This window comes from Mytilus trossulus, chromosome 2 (genome assembly GCF_036588685.1).
Source record: "Mytilus trossulus isolate FHL-02 chromosome 2, PNRI_Mtr1.1.1.hap1, whole genome shotgun sequence".
Taxonomy (NCBI): Eukaryota; Metazoa; Mollusca; class Bivalvia; order Mytilida; family Mytilidae; genus Mytilus; species Mytilus trossulus.
This window is the reverse complement of record NC_086374.1, coordinates 79,024,137-79,037,435: the sequence shown is the minus strand read 5'-3', so window position 1 is coordinate 79,037,435 and position 13,299 is coordinate 79,024,137. Positions and strand designations below refer to the sequence as shown.

Sequence of the window (13,299 nt, the reverse complement as noted above, 5' to 3'; positions counted from 1 at the left end):
ATTTTAGAAAGAATTTGTTTAATATCTAAAGAACTTAAGTTTGAACTACAGTCATGAAACTAGGCAGGTATGATGTATCACCTTTAAGGGGGGAACAATAGTAGGTTACTGCAACCCTTTATATTAAACTAGACAGGTATGATGTATCACCTTTAAGGGGGGAACAATAGTAGGTTACTGCAACCCTTCATATTAAACTAGACAGGTATGATGTATCACATTTAAGGGGGGAACAATAGTAGGTTACTGCAACCCTTTATATTAAACTAGACAGGTATGATGTATCACCTTTAAGGGGGAACAATAGTAGGTTACTGCAACCCTTTATATTAAACTAGGCAGGTATGATGTATCACCTTTAAGGGGAGAACAATAGTAGGTTACTGCAACCCTTTATATTAAACTAGGCAGGTATGATGTATCACCTTTAAGGGGGAACAATAGTAGGTTACTGCAACCCTTTATATTAAACTAGACAGGTATGATGTATCACCTTTAAGGGGGAACAATAGTAGGTTACTGCAACCCTTTATATTAAACTAGACAGGTATGATGTATCACCTTTAAGGGGGAACAATAGTAGGTTACTGCAACCCTTTATATTAAACTAGGCAGGTATGATGTATCACCTTTAAGGGGGAAAAATAGTAGGTTACTGCAACCCTTCATATTAAACTAGACAGGTATGATGTATCACCTTTAAGGGGAGAACAACAGTAGGTTACTGCAACCCTTTATATTAAACTAGACAGGTATGATGTATCACCTTTAAGGGGGAACAATAGTAGGTTACTGCAACCCTTCATATTAAACTAGACAGGTATGATGTATCACATTTAAGGGGGGAACAATAGTAGGTTACTGCAACCCTTTATATTAAACTAGACAGGTATGATGTATCACCTTTAAGGGGGAACAATAGTAGGTTACTGCAACCCTTCATATTAAACTAGGCAGGTATGATGTATCACCTTTAAGGGGAGAACAATAGTAGGTTACTGCAACCCTTCATATTAAACTAGACAGGTATGATGTATCACCTTTAAGGGGAGAACAATAGTAGGTTACTGCAACCCTTTATATTAAACTAGACAGGTATGATGTATCACCTTTAAGGGGAGAACAATAGTAGGTTACTGCAACCCTTCATATTAAACTATGCAGGTATGATGTATCACCTTTAAGGGGAGAACAATAGTAGGTTACTGCAACCCTTCATATTAAACTAGGCAGGTATGATGTATCACCTTTAAGGGGAGAACAATAGTAGGTTACTGCAACCCTTCATATTAAACTAGGCAGGTATGATGTATCACCTTTAAGGGGAGAACAATAGTAGGTTACTGCAACCCTTTATATTAAACTAGGCAGGTATGATGTATCACCTTTAAGGGGGAACAATAGTAGGTTACTGCAACCATTCATATTAAACTAGACAGGTATGATGTATCACATTTAAGGGGAGAACAATAGTAGGTTACTGCAACCCTTTATATTAAACTAGACAGGTATGATGTATCACCTTTAAGGGGGGAACAATAGTAGGTTACTGCAACCCTTTATATTAAACTAGACAGGTATGATGTATCACCTTTAAGGGGGGAACAATAGTAGGTTACTGCAACCCTTTATATTAAACTAGACAGGTATGATGTATCACCTTTAAGGGGGGACAATAGTAGGTTACTGCAACCCTTCATATTAAACTAGACAGGTATGATGTATCACCTTTAAGGGGGAACAATAGTAGGTTACTGCAACCCTTCATATTAAACTAGGCAGGTATGATGTATCACCTTTAAGGGGAGAACAATAGTAGGTTACTGCAACCCTTCATATTAAACTAGACAGGTATGATGTATCACCTTTAAGGGGAGAACAATAGTAGGTTACTGCAACCCTTTATATTAAACTAGACAGGTATGATGTATCACCTTTAAGGGGAGAACAATAGTAGGTTACTGCAACCCTTCATATTAAACTATGCAGGTATGATGTATCACCTTTAAGGGGAGAACAATAGTAGGTTACTGCAACCCTTCATATTAAACTAGGCAGGTATGATGTATCACCTTTAAGGGGAGAACAATAGTAGGTTACTGCAACCCTTCATATTAAACTAGGCAGGTATGATGTATCACCTTTAAGGGGAGAACAATAGTAGGTTACTGCAACCCTTTATATTAAACTAGGCAGGTATGATGTATCACCTTTAAGGGGGAACAATAGTAGGTTACTGCAACCCTTCATATTAAACTAGACAGGTATGATGTATCACATTTAAGGGGAGAACAATAGTAGGTTACTGCAACCCTTTATATTAAACTAGACAGGTATGATGTATCACCTTTAAGGGGGGAACAATAGTAGGTTACTGCAACCCTTTATATTAAACTAGACAGGTATGATGTATCACCTTTAAGGGGGGAACAATAGTAGGTTACTGCAACCCTTTATATTAAACTAGACAGGTATGATGTATCACCTTTAAGGGGGGACAATAGTAGGTTACTGCAACCCTTCATATTAAACTAGACAGGTATGATGTATCACCTTTAAGGGGGAACAATAGTAGGTTACTGCAACCCTTCATATTAAACTAGACAGGTATGATGTATCACCTTTAAGGGGAGAACAATAGTAGGTTACTGCAACCCTTCATATTAAACTAGGCAGGTATGATGTATCACCTTTAAGGGGGAACAATAGTAGGTTACTGCAACCCTTTATATTAAACTAGACAGGTATGATGTATCACCTTTAAGGGGAACAATAGTAGGTTACTGCAACCCTTTATATTAAACTAGACAGGTATGATGTATCACATTTAAGGGGAGAACAATAGTAGGTTACTGCAACCCTTTATATTAAACTAGGCAGGTATGATGTATCACCTTTAAGGGGGAACAATAGTAGGTTACTGCAACCCTTCATATTAAACTAGGCAGGTATGATGTATCACCTTTAAGGGGGAACAATAGTAGGTTACTGCAACCCTTTATATTAAACTAGACAGGTATGATGTATCACCTTTAAGGGGGGAACAATAGTAGGTTACTGCAACCCTTTATATTAAACTAGACAGGTATGATGTATCACCTTTAAGGGGGAACAATAGTAGGTTACTGCAACCCTTTATATTAAACTAGGCAGGTATGATGTATCACCTTTAAGGGGAGAACAACAGTAGGTTACTGCAACCCTTTATATTAAACTAGACAGGTATGATGTATCACCTTTAAGGGGGAACAATAGTAGGTTACTGCAACCCTTTATATTAAACTAGACAGGTATGATGTATCACCTTTAAGGGGGAACAACAGTAGGTTACTGCAACCCTTTATATTAAACTAGACAGGTATGATGTATCACCTTTAAGGGGGAACAATAGTAGGTTACTGCAACCCTTTATATTAAACTAGGCAGGTATGATGTATCACCTTTAAGGGGGAACAATAGTAGGTTACTGCAACCCTTCATATTAAACTAGGCAGGTATGATGTATCACATTTAAGGGGGGAACAATAGTAGGTTACTGCAACCCTTTATATTAAACTAGACAGGTATGATGTATCACATTTAAGGGGGGAACAATAGTAGGTTACTGCAACCCTTCATATTAAACTAGGCAGGTATGATGTATCACCTTTAAGGGGAGAACAATAGTAGGTTACTGCAACCCTTTATATTAAACTAGGCAGGTATGATGTATCACCTTTAAGGGGAGAACAATAGTAGGTTTCTGCAACCCTTCATATTAAACTAGGCAGGTATGATGTATCACCTTTAAGGGGAGAACAATAGTAGGTTACTGCAACCCTTTATATTAAACTAGGCAGGTATGATGTATCACCTTTAAGGGGAGAACAATAGTAGGTAACTGCAACCCTTCATATTAAACTAGACAGGTATGATGTATCACATTTAAGGGGAGAACAATAGTAGGTTACTGCAACCCTTCATATTAAACTAGACAGGTATGATGTATCACCTTTAAGGGGAGAACAATAGTAGGTTACTGCAACCCTTTATATTAAACTAGGCAGGTATGATGTATCACCTTTAAGGGGGAACAATAGTAGGTTACTGCAACCCTTCATATTAAACTAGACAGGTATGATGTATCACCTTTAAGGGGAGAACAATAGTAGGTTACTGCAACCCTTTATATTAAACTAGGCAGGTATGATGTATCACCTTTAAGGGGGAACAATAGTAGGTTACTGCAACCCTTCATATTAAACTAGGCAGGTATGATGTATCACCTTTAAGGGGGAACAATAGTAGGTTACTGCAACCCTTTATATTAAACTAGACAGGTATGATGTATCACCTTTAAGGGGGAACAATAGTAGGTTACTGCAACCCTTCATATTAAACTAGACAGGTATGATGTATCACATTTAAGGGGAGAACAATAGTAGGTTACTGCAACCCTTTATATTAAACTAGACAGGTATGATGTATCACATTTAAGGGGAGAACAATAGTAGGTTACTGCAACCCTTTATATTAAACTAGACAGGTATGATGTATCACCTTTAAGGGGGGAACAATAGTAGGTTACTGCAACCCTTTATATTAAACTAGACAGGTATGATGTATCACCTTTAAGGGGGGAACAATAGTAGGTTACTGCAACCCTTTATATTAAACTAGGCAGGTATGATGTATCACATTTAAGGGGGGAACAATAGTAGGTTACTGCAACCCTTTATATTAAACTAGGCAGTTATGATGTATCACCTTTAAGGGGGGAACAATAGTAGGTTACTGCAACCCTTTATATTAAACTAGGCAGGTATGATGTATCACCTTTAAGGGGAGAACAATAGTAGGTTACTGCAACCCTTTATATTAAACTAGACAGGTATGATGTATCACCTTTAAGGGGGAACAATAGTAGGTTACTGCAACCCTTTATATTAAACTAGGCAGGTATGATGTATCACCTTTAAGGGGAGAACAATAGTAGGTTACTGCAACCCTTTATATTAAACTAGGCAGGTATGATGTATCACCTTTAAGGGGGAACAATAGTAGGTTACTGCAACCCTTTATATTAAACTAGACAGGTATGATGTATCACCTTTAAGGGGGAACAATAGTAGGTTACTGCAACCCTTTATATTAACTAGGCAGGTATGATGTATCACATTTAAGGGGGGAACAATAGTAGGTTACTGCAACCCTTTATATTAAACTAGGCAGGTATGATGTATCACATTTAAGGGGGAACAATAGTAGGTTACTGCAACCCTTTATATTAAACTAGACAGGTATGATGTATCACCTTTAAGGGGGGAACAATAGTAGGTTACTGCAACCCTTCATATTAAACTAGACAGGTATGATGTATCACCTTTAAGGGGGAACAATAGTAGGTTACTGCAACCCTTCATATTAAACTAGGCAGGTATGATGTATCACCTTTAAGGGGGGAACAATAGTAGGTTACTGCAACCCTTTATATTAAACTAGACAGGTATGATGTATCACATTTAAGGGGGGAACAATAGTAGGTTACTGCAACCCTTTATATTAAACTAGACAGGTATGATATGTATCACCTTTAAGGGGGGAACAATAGTAGGTTACTGCAACCCTTTATATTAAACTAGACAGGTATGATGTATCACCTTTAAGGGGGGAACAATAGTAGGTTACTGCAACCCTTTATATTAAACTAGACAGGTATGATGTATCACCTTTAAGGGGGGAACAATAGTAGGTTACTGCAACCCTTTATATTAAACTAGACAGGTATGATATATCACCTTTAAGGGGGGAACAATAGTAGGTTACTGCAACCCTTTATATTAAACTAGGCAGGTATGATGTATCACATTTAAGGGGGGAACAATAGTCGGTTACTGCAACCCTTTATATTAAACTAGGCAGGTATGATGTATCACCTTTAAGGGGGGAACAATAGTAGGTTACTGCAACCCTTTATATTAAACTAGGCAGGTATGATGTATCACCTTTAAGGGGAGAACAATAGTAGGTTACTGCAACCCTTTATATTAAACTAGACAGGTATGATGTATCACCTTTAAGGGGGAACAATAGTAGGTTACTGCAACCCTTTATATTAAACTAGGCAGGTATGATGTATCACATTTAAGGGGGGAACAATAGTAGGTTACTGCAACCCTTTATATTAAACTAGACAGGTATGATGTATCACATTTAAGGGGGGAACAATAGTAGGTTACTGCAACCCTTCATATTAAACTAGGCAGGTATGATGTATCACCTTTAAGGGGAGAACAATAGTAGGTTACTGCAACCCTTTATATTAAACTAGGCAGGTATGATGTATCACCTTTAAGGGGAGAACAATAGTAGGTTTCTGCAACCCTTCATATTAAACTAGGCAGGTATGATGTATCACCTTTAAGGGGAGAACAATAGTAGGTTACTGCAACCCTTTATATTAAACTAGGCAGGTATGATGTATCACCTTTAAGGGGAGAACAATAGTAGGTTACTGCAACCCTTCATATTAAACTAGACAGGTATGATGTATCACCTTTAAGGGGAGAACAATAGTAGGTTACTGCAACCCTTTATATTAAACTAGGCAGGTATGATGTATCACCTTTAAGGGGGAACAATAGTAGGTTACTGCAACCCTTCATATTAAACTAGACAGGTATGATGTATCACCTTTAAGGGGAGAACAATAGTAGGTTACTGCAACCCTTTATATTAAACTAGGCAGGTATGATGTATCACCTTTAAGGGGGAACAATAGTAGGTTACTGCAACCCTTCATATTAAACTAGGCAGGTATGATGTATCACCTTTAAGGGGGAACAATAGTAGGTTACTGCAACCCTTTATATTAAACTAGACAGGTATGATGTATCACCTTTAAGGGGGAACAATAGTAGGTTACTGCAACCCTTCATATTAAACTAGACAGGTATGATGTATCACATTTAAGGGGAGAACAATAGTAGGTTACTGCAACCCTTTATATTAAACTAGACAGGTATGATGTATCACATTTAAGGGGAGAACAATAGTAGGTTACTGCAACCCTTTATATTAAACTAGACAGGTATGATGTATCACCTTTAAGGGGGGAACAATAGTAGGTTACTGCAACCCTTTATATTAAACTAGACAGGTATGATGTATCACCTTTAAGGGGGGAACAATAGTAGGTTACTGCAACCCTTTATATTAAACTAGACAGGTATGATGTATCACCTTTAAGGGGGGAACAATAGTAGGTTACTGCAACCCTTTATATTAAACTAGGCAGGTATGATGTATCACATTTAAGGGGGGAACAATAGTAGGTTACTGCAACCCTTTATATTAAACTAGGCAGGTATGATGTATCACCTTTAAGGGGGGAACAATAGTAGGTTACTGCAACCCTTTATATTAAACTAGGCAGGTATGATGTATCACCTTTAAGGGGAGAACAATAGTAGGTTACTGCAACCCTTTATATTAAACTAGACAGGTATGATGTATCACCTTTAAGGGGGAACAATAGTAGGTTACTGCAACCCTTTATATTAAACTAGGCAGGTATGATGTATCACCTTTAAGGGGAGAACAATAGTAGGTTACTGCAACCCTTTATATTAAACTAGGCAGGTATGATGTATCACCTTTAAGGGGGAACAATAGTAGGTTACTGCAACCCTTTATATTAAACTAGACAGGTATGATGTATCACCTTTAAGGGGGAACAATAGTAGGTTACTGCAACCCTTTATATTAAACTAGGCAGGTATGATGTATCACATTTAAGGGGGGAACAATAGTAGGTTACTGCAACCCTTTATATTAAACTAGGCAGGTATGATGTATCACATTTAAGGGGGAACAATAGTAGGTTACTGCAACCCTTTATATTAAACTAGACAGGTATGATGTATCACCTTTAAGGGGGGAACAATAGTAGGTTACTGCAACCCTTCATATTAAACTAGACAGGTATGATGTATCACCTTTAAGGGGGAACAATAGTAGGTTACTGCAACCCTTCATATTAAACTAGGCAGGTATGATGTATCACCTTTAAGGGGGGAACAATAGTAGGTTACTGCAACCCTTTATATTAAACTAGACAGGTATGATGTATCACATTTAAGGGGGGAACAATAGTAGGTTACTGCAACCCTTTATATTAAACTAGACAGGTATGATGTATCACCTTTAAGGGGGAACAATAGTAGGTTACTGCAACAATTTTGTCAAATTTTTCATCAGAGTTGATTTCTTTAACATATGTGTACTTGCAGTCACAAAATCAAATAGATTCATTTCGTGAAAACTCAAATCCATCAATTGTAATAATTTCTTTCTGCTTTGTATGTTATATTAGATTTAAGTTATAATCATATTTCTAATTTTTTCAGCAACAAATTCACTAATGGACAATTTACAGGTAAGAATTATTTTTCATGTCTTTAAGATTTTCCTTTGTGTAGAAGGCTTTGGACAGATAAAGTTGATTACAGGTAGTGGCCTTGGGTTGTTGTCTCTTTGACATATTCCTCATTTCCATTCTCTTTTCTCTTTGGTTTGAAACAAAACCAAATTTGGTTTAAAAACTATTACACAGTTTATTCCACTTTGAAAATAGAACACCATCATTCTCAATATTTTTGTATATAGGTCATTACATAATTATTATTATTGGCCTTATAGTCCAGTCAATCTAGCATAAATTTGACCCTTACCTGAAAGTAATTGCAACAGAAGATTTTTAAGTTTAAATCTTTAGCATTATACCACAAATATACACAGAAAAAAGTCCCATAAAATCTTACTTGAGAAAGACTAGAAAAATCACCAATTTTAACAATTCCTAATGGAGATTGAAAAGGGAGATAAATCTTGCAAAAAAGGCAGAAATATTAATAAAAATTGATACAAAATTATAACTTTACCGCTTCTATTCATCAGAATGTATTGATTCTTGATTTTTTAGCCGTCTTCAGAGTATAACAAACAACTCTAAAGGTGTTTTCATATGTTTTATCAAGCTATAATCTAGATTTCGCAATTCATTAGTTGACCATTTTTTGAATTTTTCAACATGTCAAGGTAAAGAATCTCAAATTTAATAAAAGCAATAAAGCATGTATTCTTCTTATTGTGGTTTAAAGTTTCTTTAGATAAGTGAGATGCTGAAAAAATATAATATACATATATAAACAATACCAAATTTTCACATTATTTCTTTCAAAATGGTCACAAAGCTTCAAATTTTCAATTTCTTTAATGAAAAATGCAAAAAAAAATTAAACTACCCATAACACTTCAGTTTTTTACATTTCATGAGCAGACAATTATATATTATTTAGACAAATAAAAACTAATAAACCCACTTTACATAAATTTCCAGAAAATCAACAAAAATCTGACCAAAAAACTCATTTTTGCAGAGTTATCTCCCCTTCCAATGTTAATTTCCATAGGAAATAAAAAATGATGATTTTGAGTTTTCCTCAAGTTAGACTTTATGGGACATTTTTCTGTGTATATTAAGGGCATGATGCTATAGATTAGAACTAAAACATTTTCTGTTGCTATTAGTTTCAGGTTAAATCTTAGTTAGACTGGACTATTAGCTTTTAACAAACACTGTGGATTTATTATTATTTATTGGATACCCATTTTCGTGTGTACAGGTGAACCACAACTTCAAATGTTCAAGGAATAATATATTTTCAATAGTCTTTGTATACAGAGATAGGCAAAACTATGAAATCAAATATCCATGAATATGCAAGTTTTCAATAATCCACGAAAATTGATACCTACAAAAATATATGAATACACAGTAGTTGGGTAAACTCTCTGGAACTCCTCAAGTTGACTTATGTTTTTGATTTGCATATCTACATTACTTGACTTTAATTTTTAAATTTGCGCTTCAATAGACCATGTTTTCTAAATTTACTTTTGTAACATATGTAAAAACTGTGTGTAATTCACTATGACATATTCATGTGTAGTACATATGAATGGAATACTAAGGTTCCAAGAAAGTTTAAATTGAAAGAAAAATATATCATAGTGAATTAAACACAGTTTTCAGGTTGAAGTTTCTGGTCAAGGTAGTTTTTTGATAAAGCTGAAGTCCAATCGACTAGAAACTAAGTACACTACATGAAATCAATTGATGCTTTTAGCATGCTCATTCTTTTAATTTTATTTTGCAGTATGGAAGTCCAGGATATATTGATATGGTGTTGAAAGCCATTGATGTAGCATATACTGGTGACAACACCAAGGCTAAGGTTTGTCAATTGGGGTTTAAAACTTAAAATTACACATTTTAGAGAGAAAGCTTAGTTATCTTGATATAAAAATATGGAGATTTGTTATGATTGTAAGACCACTATCCACTAGGGGCCATAGGAGGGGGTTAAAGACAGATAAGTCACGGTACAGCCTTCAACAATGAACAAACTGTCATGACAAATATGACAGCAAACCTAAGTTGAGTTATTCTTAAAACAATTATGGCAGACAGCAGCACTTAATAGCAGGCACACAGAATATAGGTTTTTTTTCACAAAATTTATTTAAACTATGCCACAATCATTGATAGGGTATCTAGTTTCAAAACTGTGATAATTGACCCTGCTTGGTGACCAAGATGGCTGACATAGCTAAAAATAGAACGTTGAAGGTTTTTTTAGTTGAACTTTTTGAAAAACACTATGAATAGAGAAAATCTGACAGGCAAAAATTTTGAGATCTACATGCTGTTTATTTATGTCAAAATTGTCAGATGACTCTTAAAGAAATTATTGCTCTTAAATTTCAATTTCTATAAAAAAAAAAAATCATTTTTGGATATTATTTTTTAAATTATAATAGTTTCAAAGAAACATTATTAGGAAAAATGAAGAGGAGCACATGATCTATGAATAATTTAAAATGGCTGAAATTGGAGTTATTGCTTTTTAATTACATTTTTTTTTTGCGTTCTTAATTGCAATGCTTGACAAAAGGTCATCCTTGGAAAAGATGGAAAAGACACACATAAAAATCTGTAATCCCTAAATTGCCTAGTTTTGCCATTAGAAATAAACATTCTTTATTGTTTTGTAAATTGAAAGTTTAACTGTAGATTATGCATTCTATGCTTATTGATTATACAGTAAGTCAAAAGAATCAAATTTTTGTTCCATAATTAACATAATTTATTCCTCTGGTTTTTATGCCCCACTTAGGAGCATTATGTTTTTGGTCTGTGCATCCATTTGTCTCTATGTTAGTCCCATTTCATCTTCAAGTTTTTGGGCAATGTAGTTTTTGATGAAGTTGAAGTCCAATCAACTTGAAACTTAGTACACATGTTACCTGGTATGATATGATCTTTCTGATTTTAATGTCGAATTAGAGTTTTGACCCTATTGACCACTGAACATAGAAAATAATAGTGTGAGTGGGGCATCTGTGTACTATGGACACATTCTTGTTCCCATTATTTTGAATATCAAATCTATAATTTTTCATATTGCCTTACAGGAAGAAATTGAAAAAATACAATGCACAATAACAGCTCTAGAAAATGGTAATGAGGAGAATCTGCCTTCAGAGTTAAAATGGGCTTTACAATTGGTACAAAGAGAGTCAAAACAATTAGATGGGAAATTCTATGAACATGATGAAAGAAATTCAATCCCATTAAGTCTCAAGGAAAGATTAATGCCTGAACCAAAAGAGAAGCAGGATTTAGAAATAAAACGCAAAGAACAGTTTAAAATTCAATTTACACAAAGAATTCTAAGTAATATATCAGTAAGTGTTGCTATACAAACATACATATATAATACCAGTGCTGTAAGACAAGAAGATATGGTATGATTGCTAATGAGAAATCACTCCACAAGAGACGTAATGACATAAGAATTAAAAACTATAGGTAACTGTTCAGCTTTCAACAATGAGCAAAGCCCATACCTCATAGTTCGCTATAAAAGACCCTTATACAACCAATGTGAAACAATTCAAAAAAGAAAACTAATGGCCTATTTTATGATTGACAAACACTGAATAACAGGCACATACAAAAACCCTAACTTAACTTGGGACAGTGGTGCAACAGTACAATGTTAGAACAAACTAGAAATAAGTTGAAAAAGTTTCACTCATCAGGTGGATCTAAATTGAAATACATCTAACAAAATCACAGATTGACATGAACATGTACTTGTATATCCCATCATCTTAAAGACTTAGTACAGATCTGAGAGTATTCACAGTTGCTGACAGCTAGTTCAAAGCCAATATCAACTAATAAAAAAAAATCATGCATCTAAGACTATTAAATCAATTCAAAATCTTTAAATATAAGAATATTTTGGATGCAGCATTAATGAATACATTTAAAAGATAATTCTGTTACAGGCAATTTTAGAAGACAGCATAGATGATGAATGGAAAGAAAGAAACCTTAACCTCAGAGTGTTATGTGAATATGAACAGGTAAAATACTAATAAATGAAAAGACCTCATTTTGTGTGTCATTTCTCTTCCTTCCACAACAAATTAATCATCATGCCTCTGTGTCCTATAGGTACGTATACCATGCAAAGTCGCATTTGTCATCCATTTTTTTTATTATTTGGTTTCGGTTATTTTGGAAGAAAAATACACCTTTATTATTCTACTCTGTTGCTCAGTAATTCTCATTTCAAGGCTTCAAAACAAGACCAGGCATTATCAGCAACGTCACAATGTAAGTGTAAGAGGAGAAGTTATCAGCAACGTCACAATGTAAGTGTAAGAGAAGTTATCAGCAATGTCACAATGTAAGTGTAAGAGGAGAAGTTATCAGCAACGTCACAATGTAAGTGTAAGAGGAGAAGTTATCAGCAATGTCACAATGTAAGTGTAAGAGGAGAAGTTATCAGCAATGTCACAATGTAAGTGTAAGAGGAGTTATCAGCAATGTCACAATGTAAGTGTAAGAGGAGAAGTTATCAGCAACGCCACAATGTAAGTGTAAGAGGAGAAGTTATCAGCAATGTCACCATGTAAGTGTAAGAGGAGAAGTTATCAGCAATGTCACAATGTAAGTGTAAGAGGAGAAGTTATCAGCAATGTCACAATGTAAGTGTAAGAGGAGTTATCAGCAATATCACAATGTAAGTGTAAGAGGAGAAGTTATCAGCAACGCCACCATGTAAGTGTAAGAGGAGAAGTTATCAGCAATGTCACAATGTAAGTGTAAGAGGAGAAGTTATCAGCAATGTCACAATGTAAGTGTAAGAGGAGTTATCAGCAATGTCACAATGTAAGTGTAAG

The 13,299-nt window shown here is 35.0% G+C and overlaps 1 protein-coding gene across 1 annotated transcript in view; it reads left to right on the top strand.

Moving 5' to 3' along the window:
* The window catches only part of LOC134706013 (uncharacterized), a 118,507-nt gene that overhangs the window by 98,570 nt on the left and 6,638 nt on the right, over positions 1-13,299 (top strand). The window contains exons 67-70 of the mRNA XM_063564726.1: positions 8,388-8,416; positions 10,200-10,277; positions 11,518-11,790; positions 12,400-12,477. Coding sequence (XP_063420796.1) covers positions 8,388-8,416; positions 10,200-10,277; positions 11,518-11,790; positions 12,400-12,477 — 458 coding nt within the window. The remainder of the gene's footprint in view (positions 1-8,387; positions 8,417-10,199; positions 10,278-11,517; positions 11,791-12,399; positions 12,478-13,299) is intronic.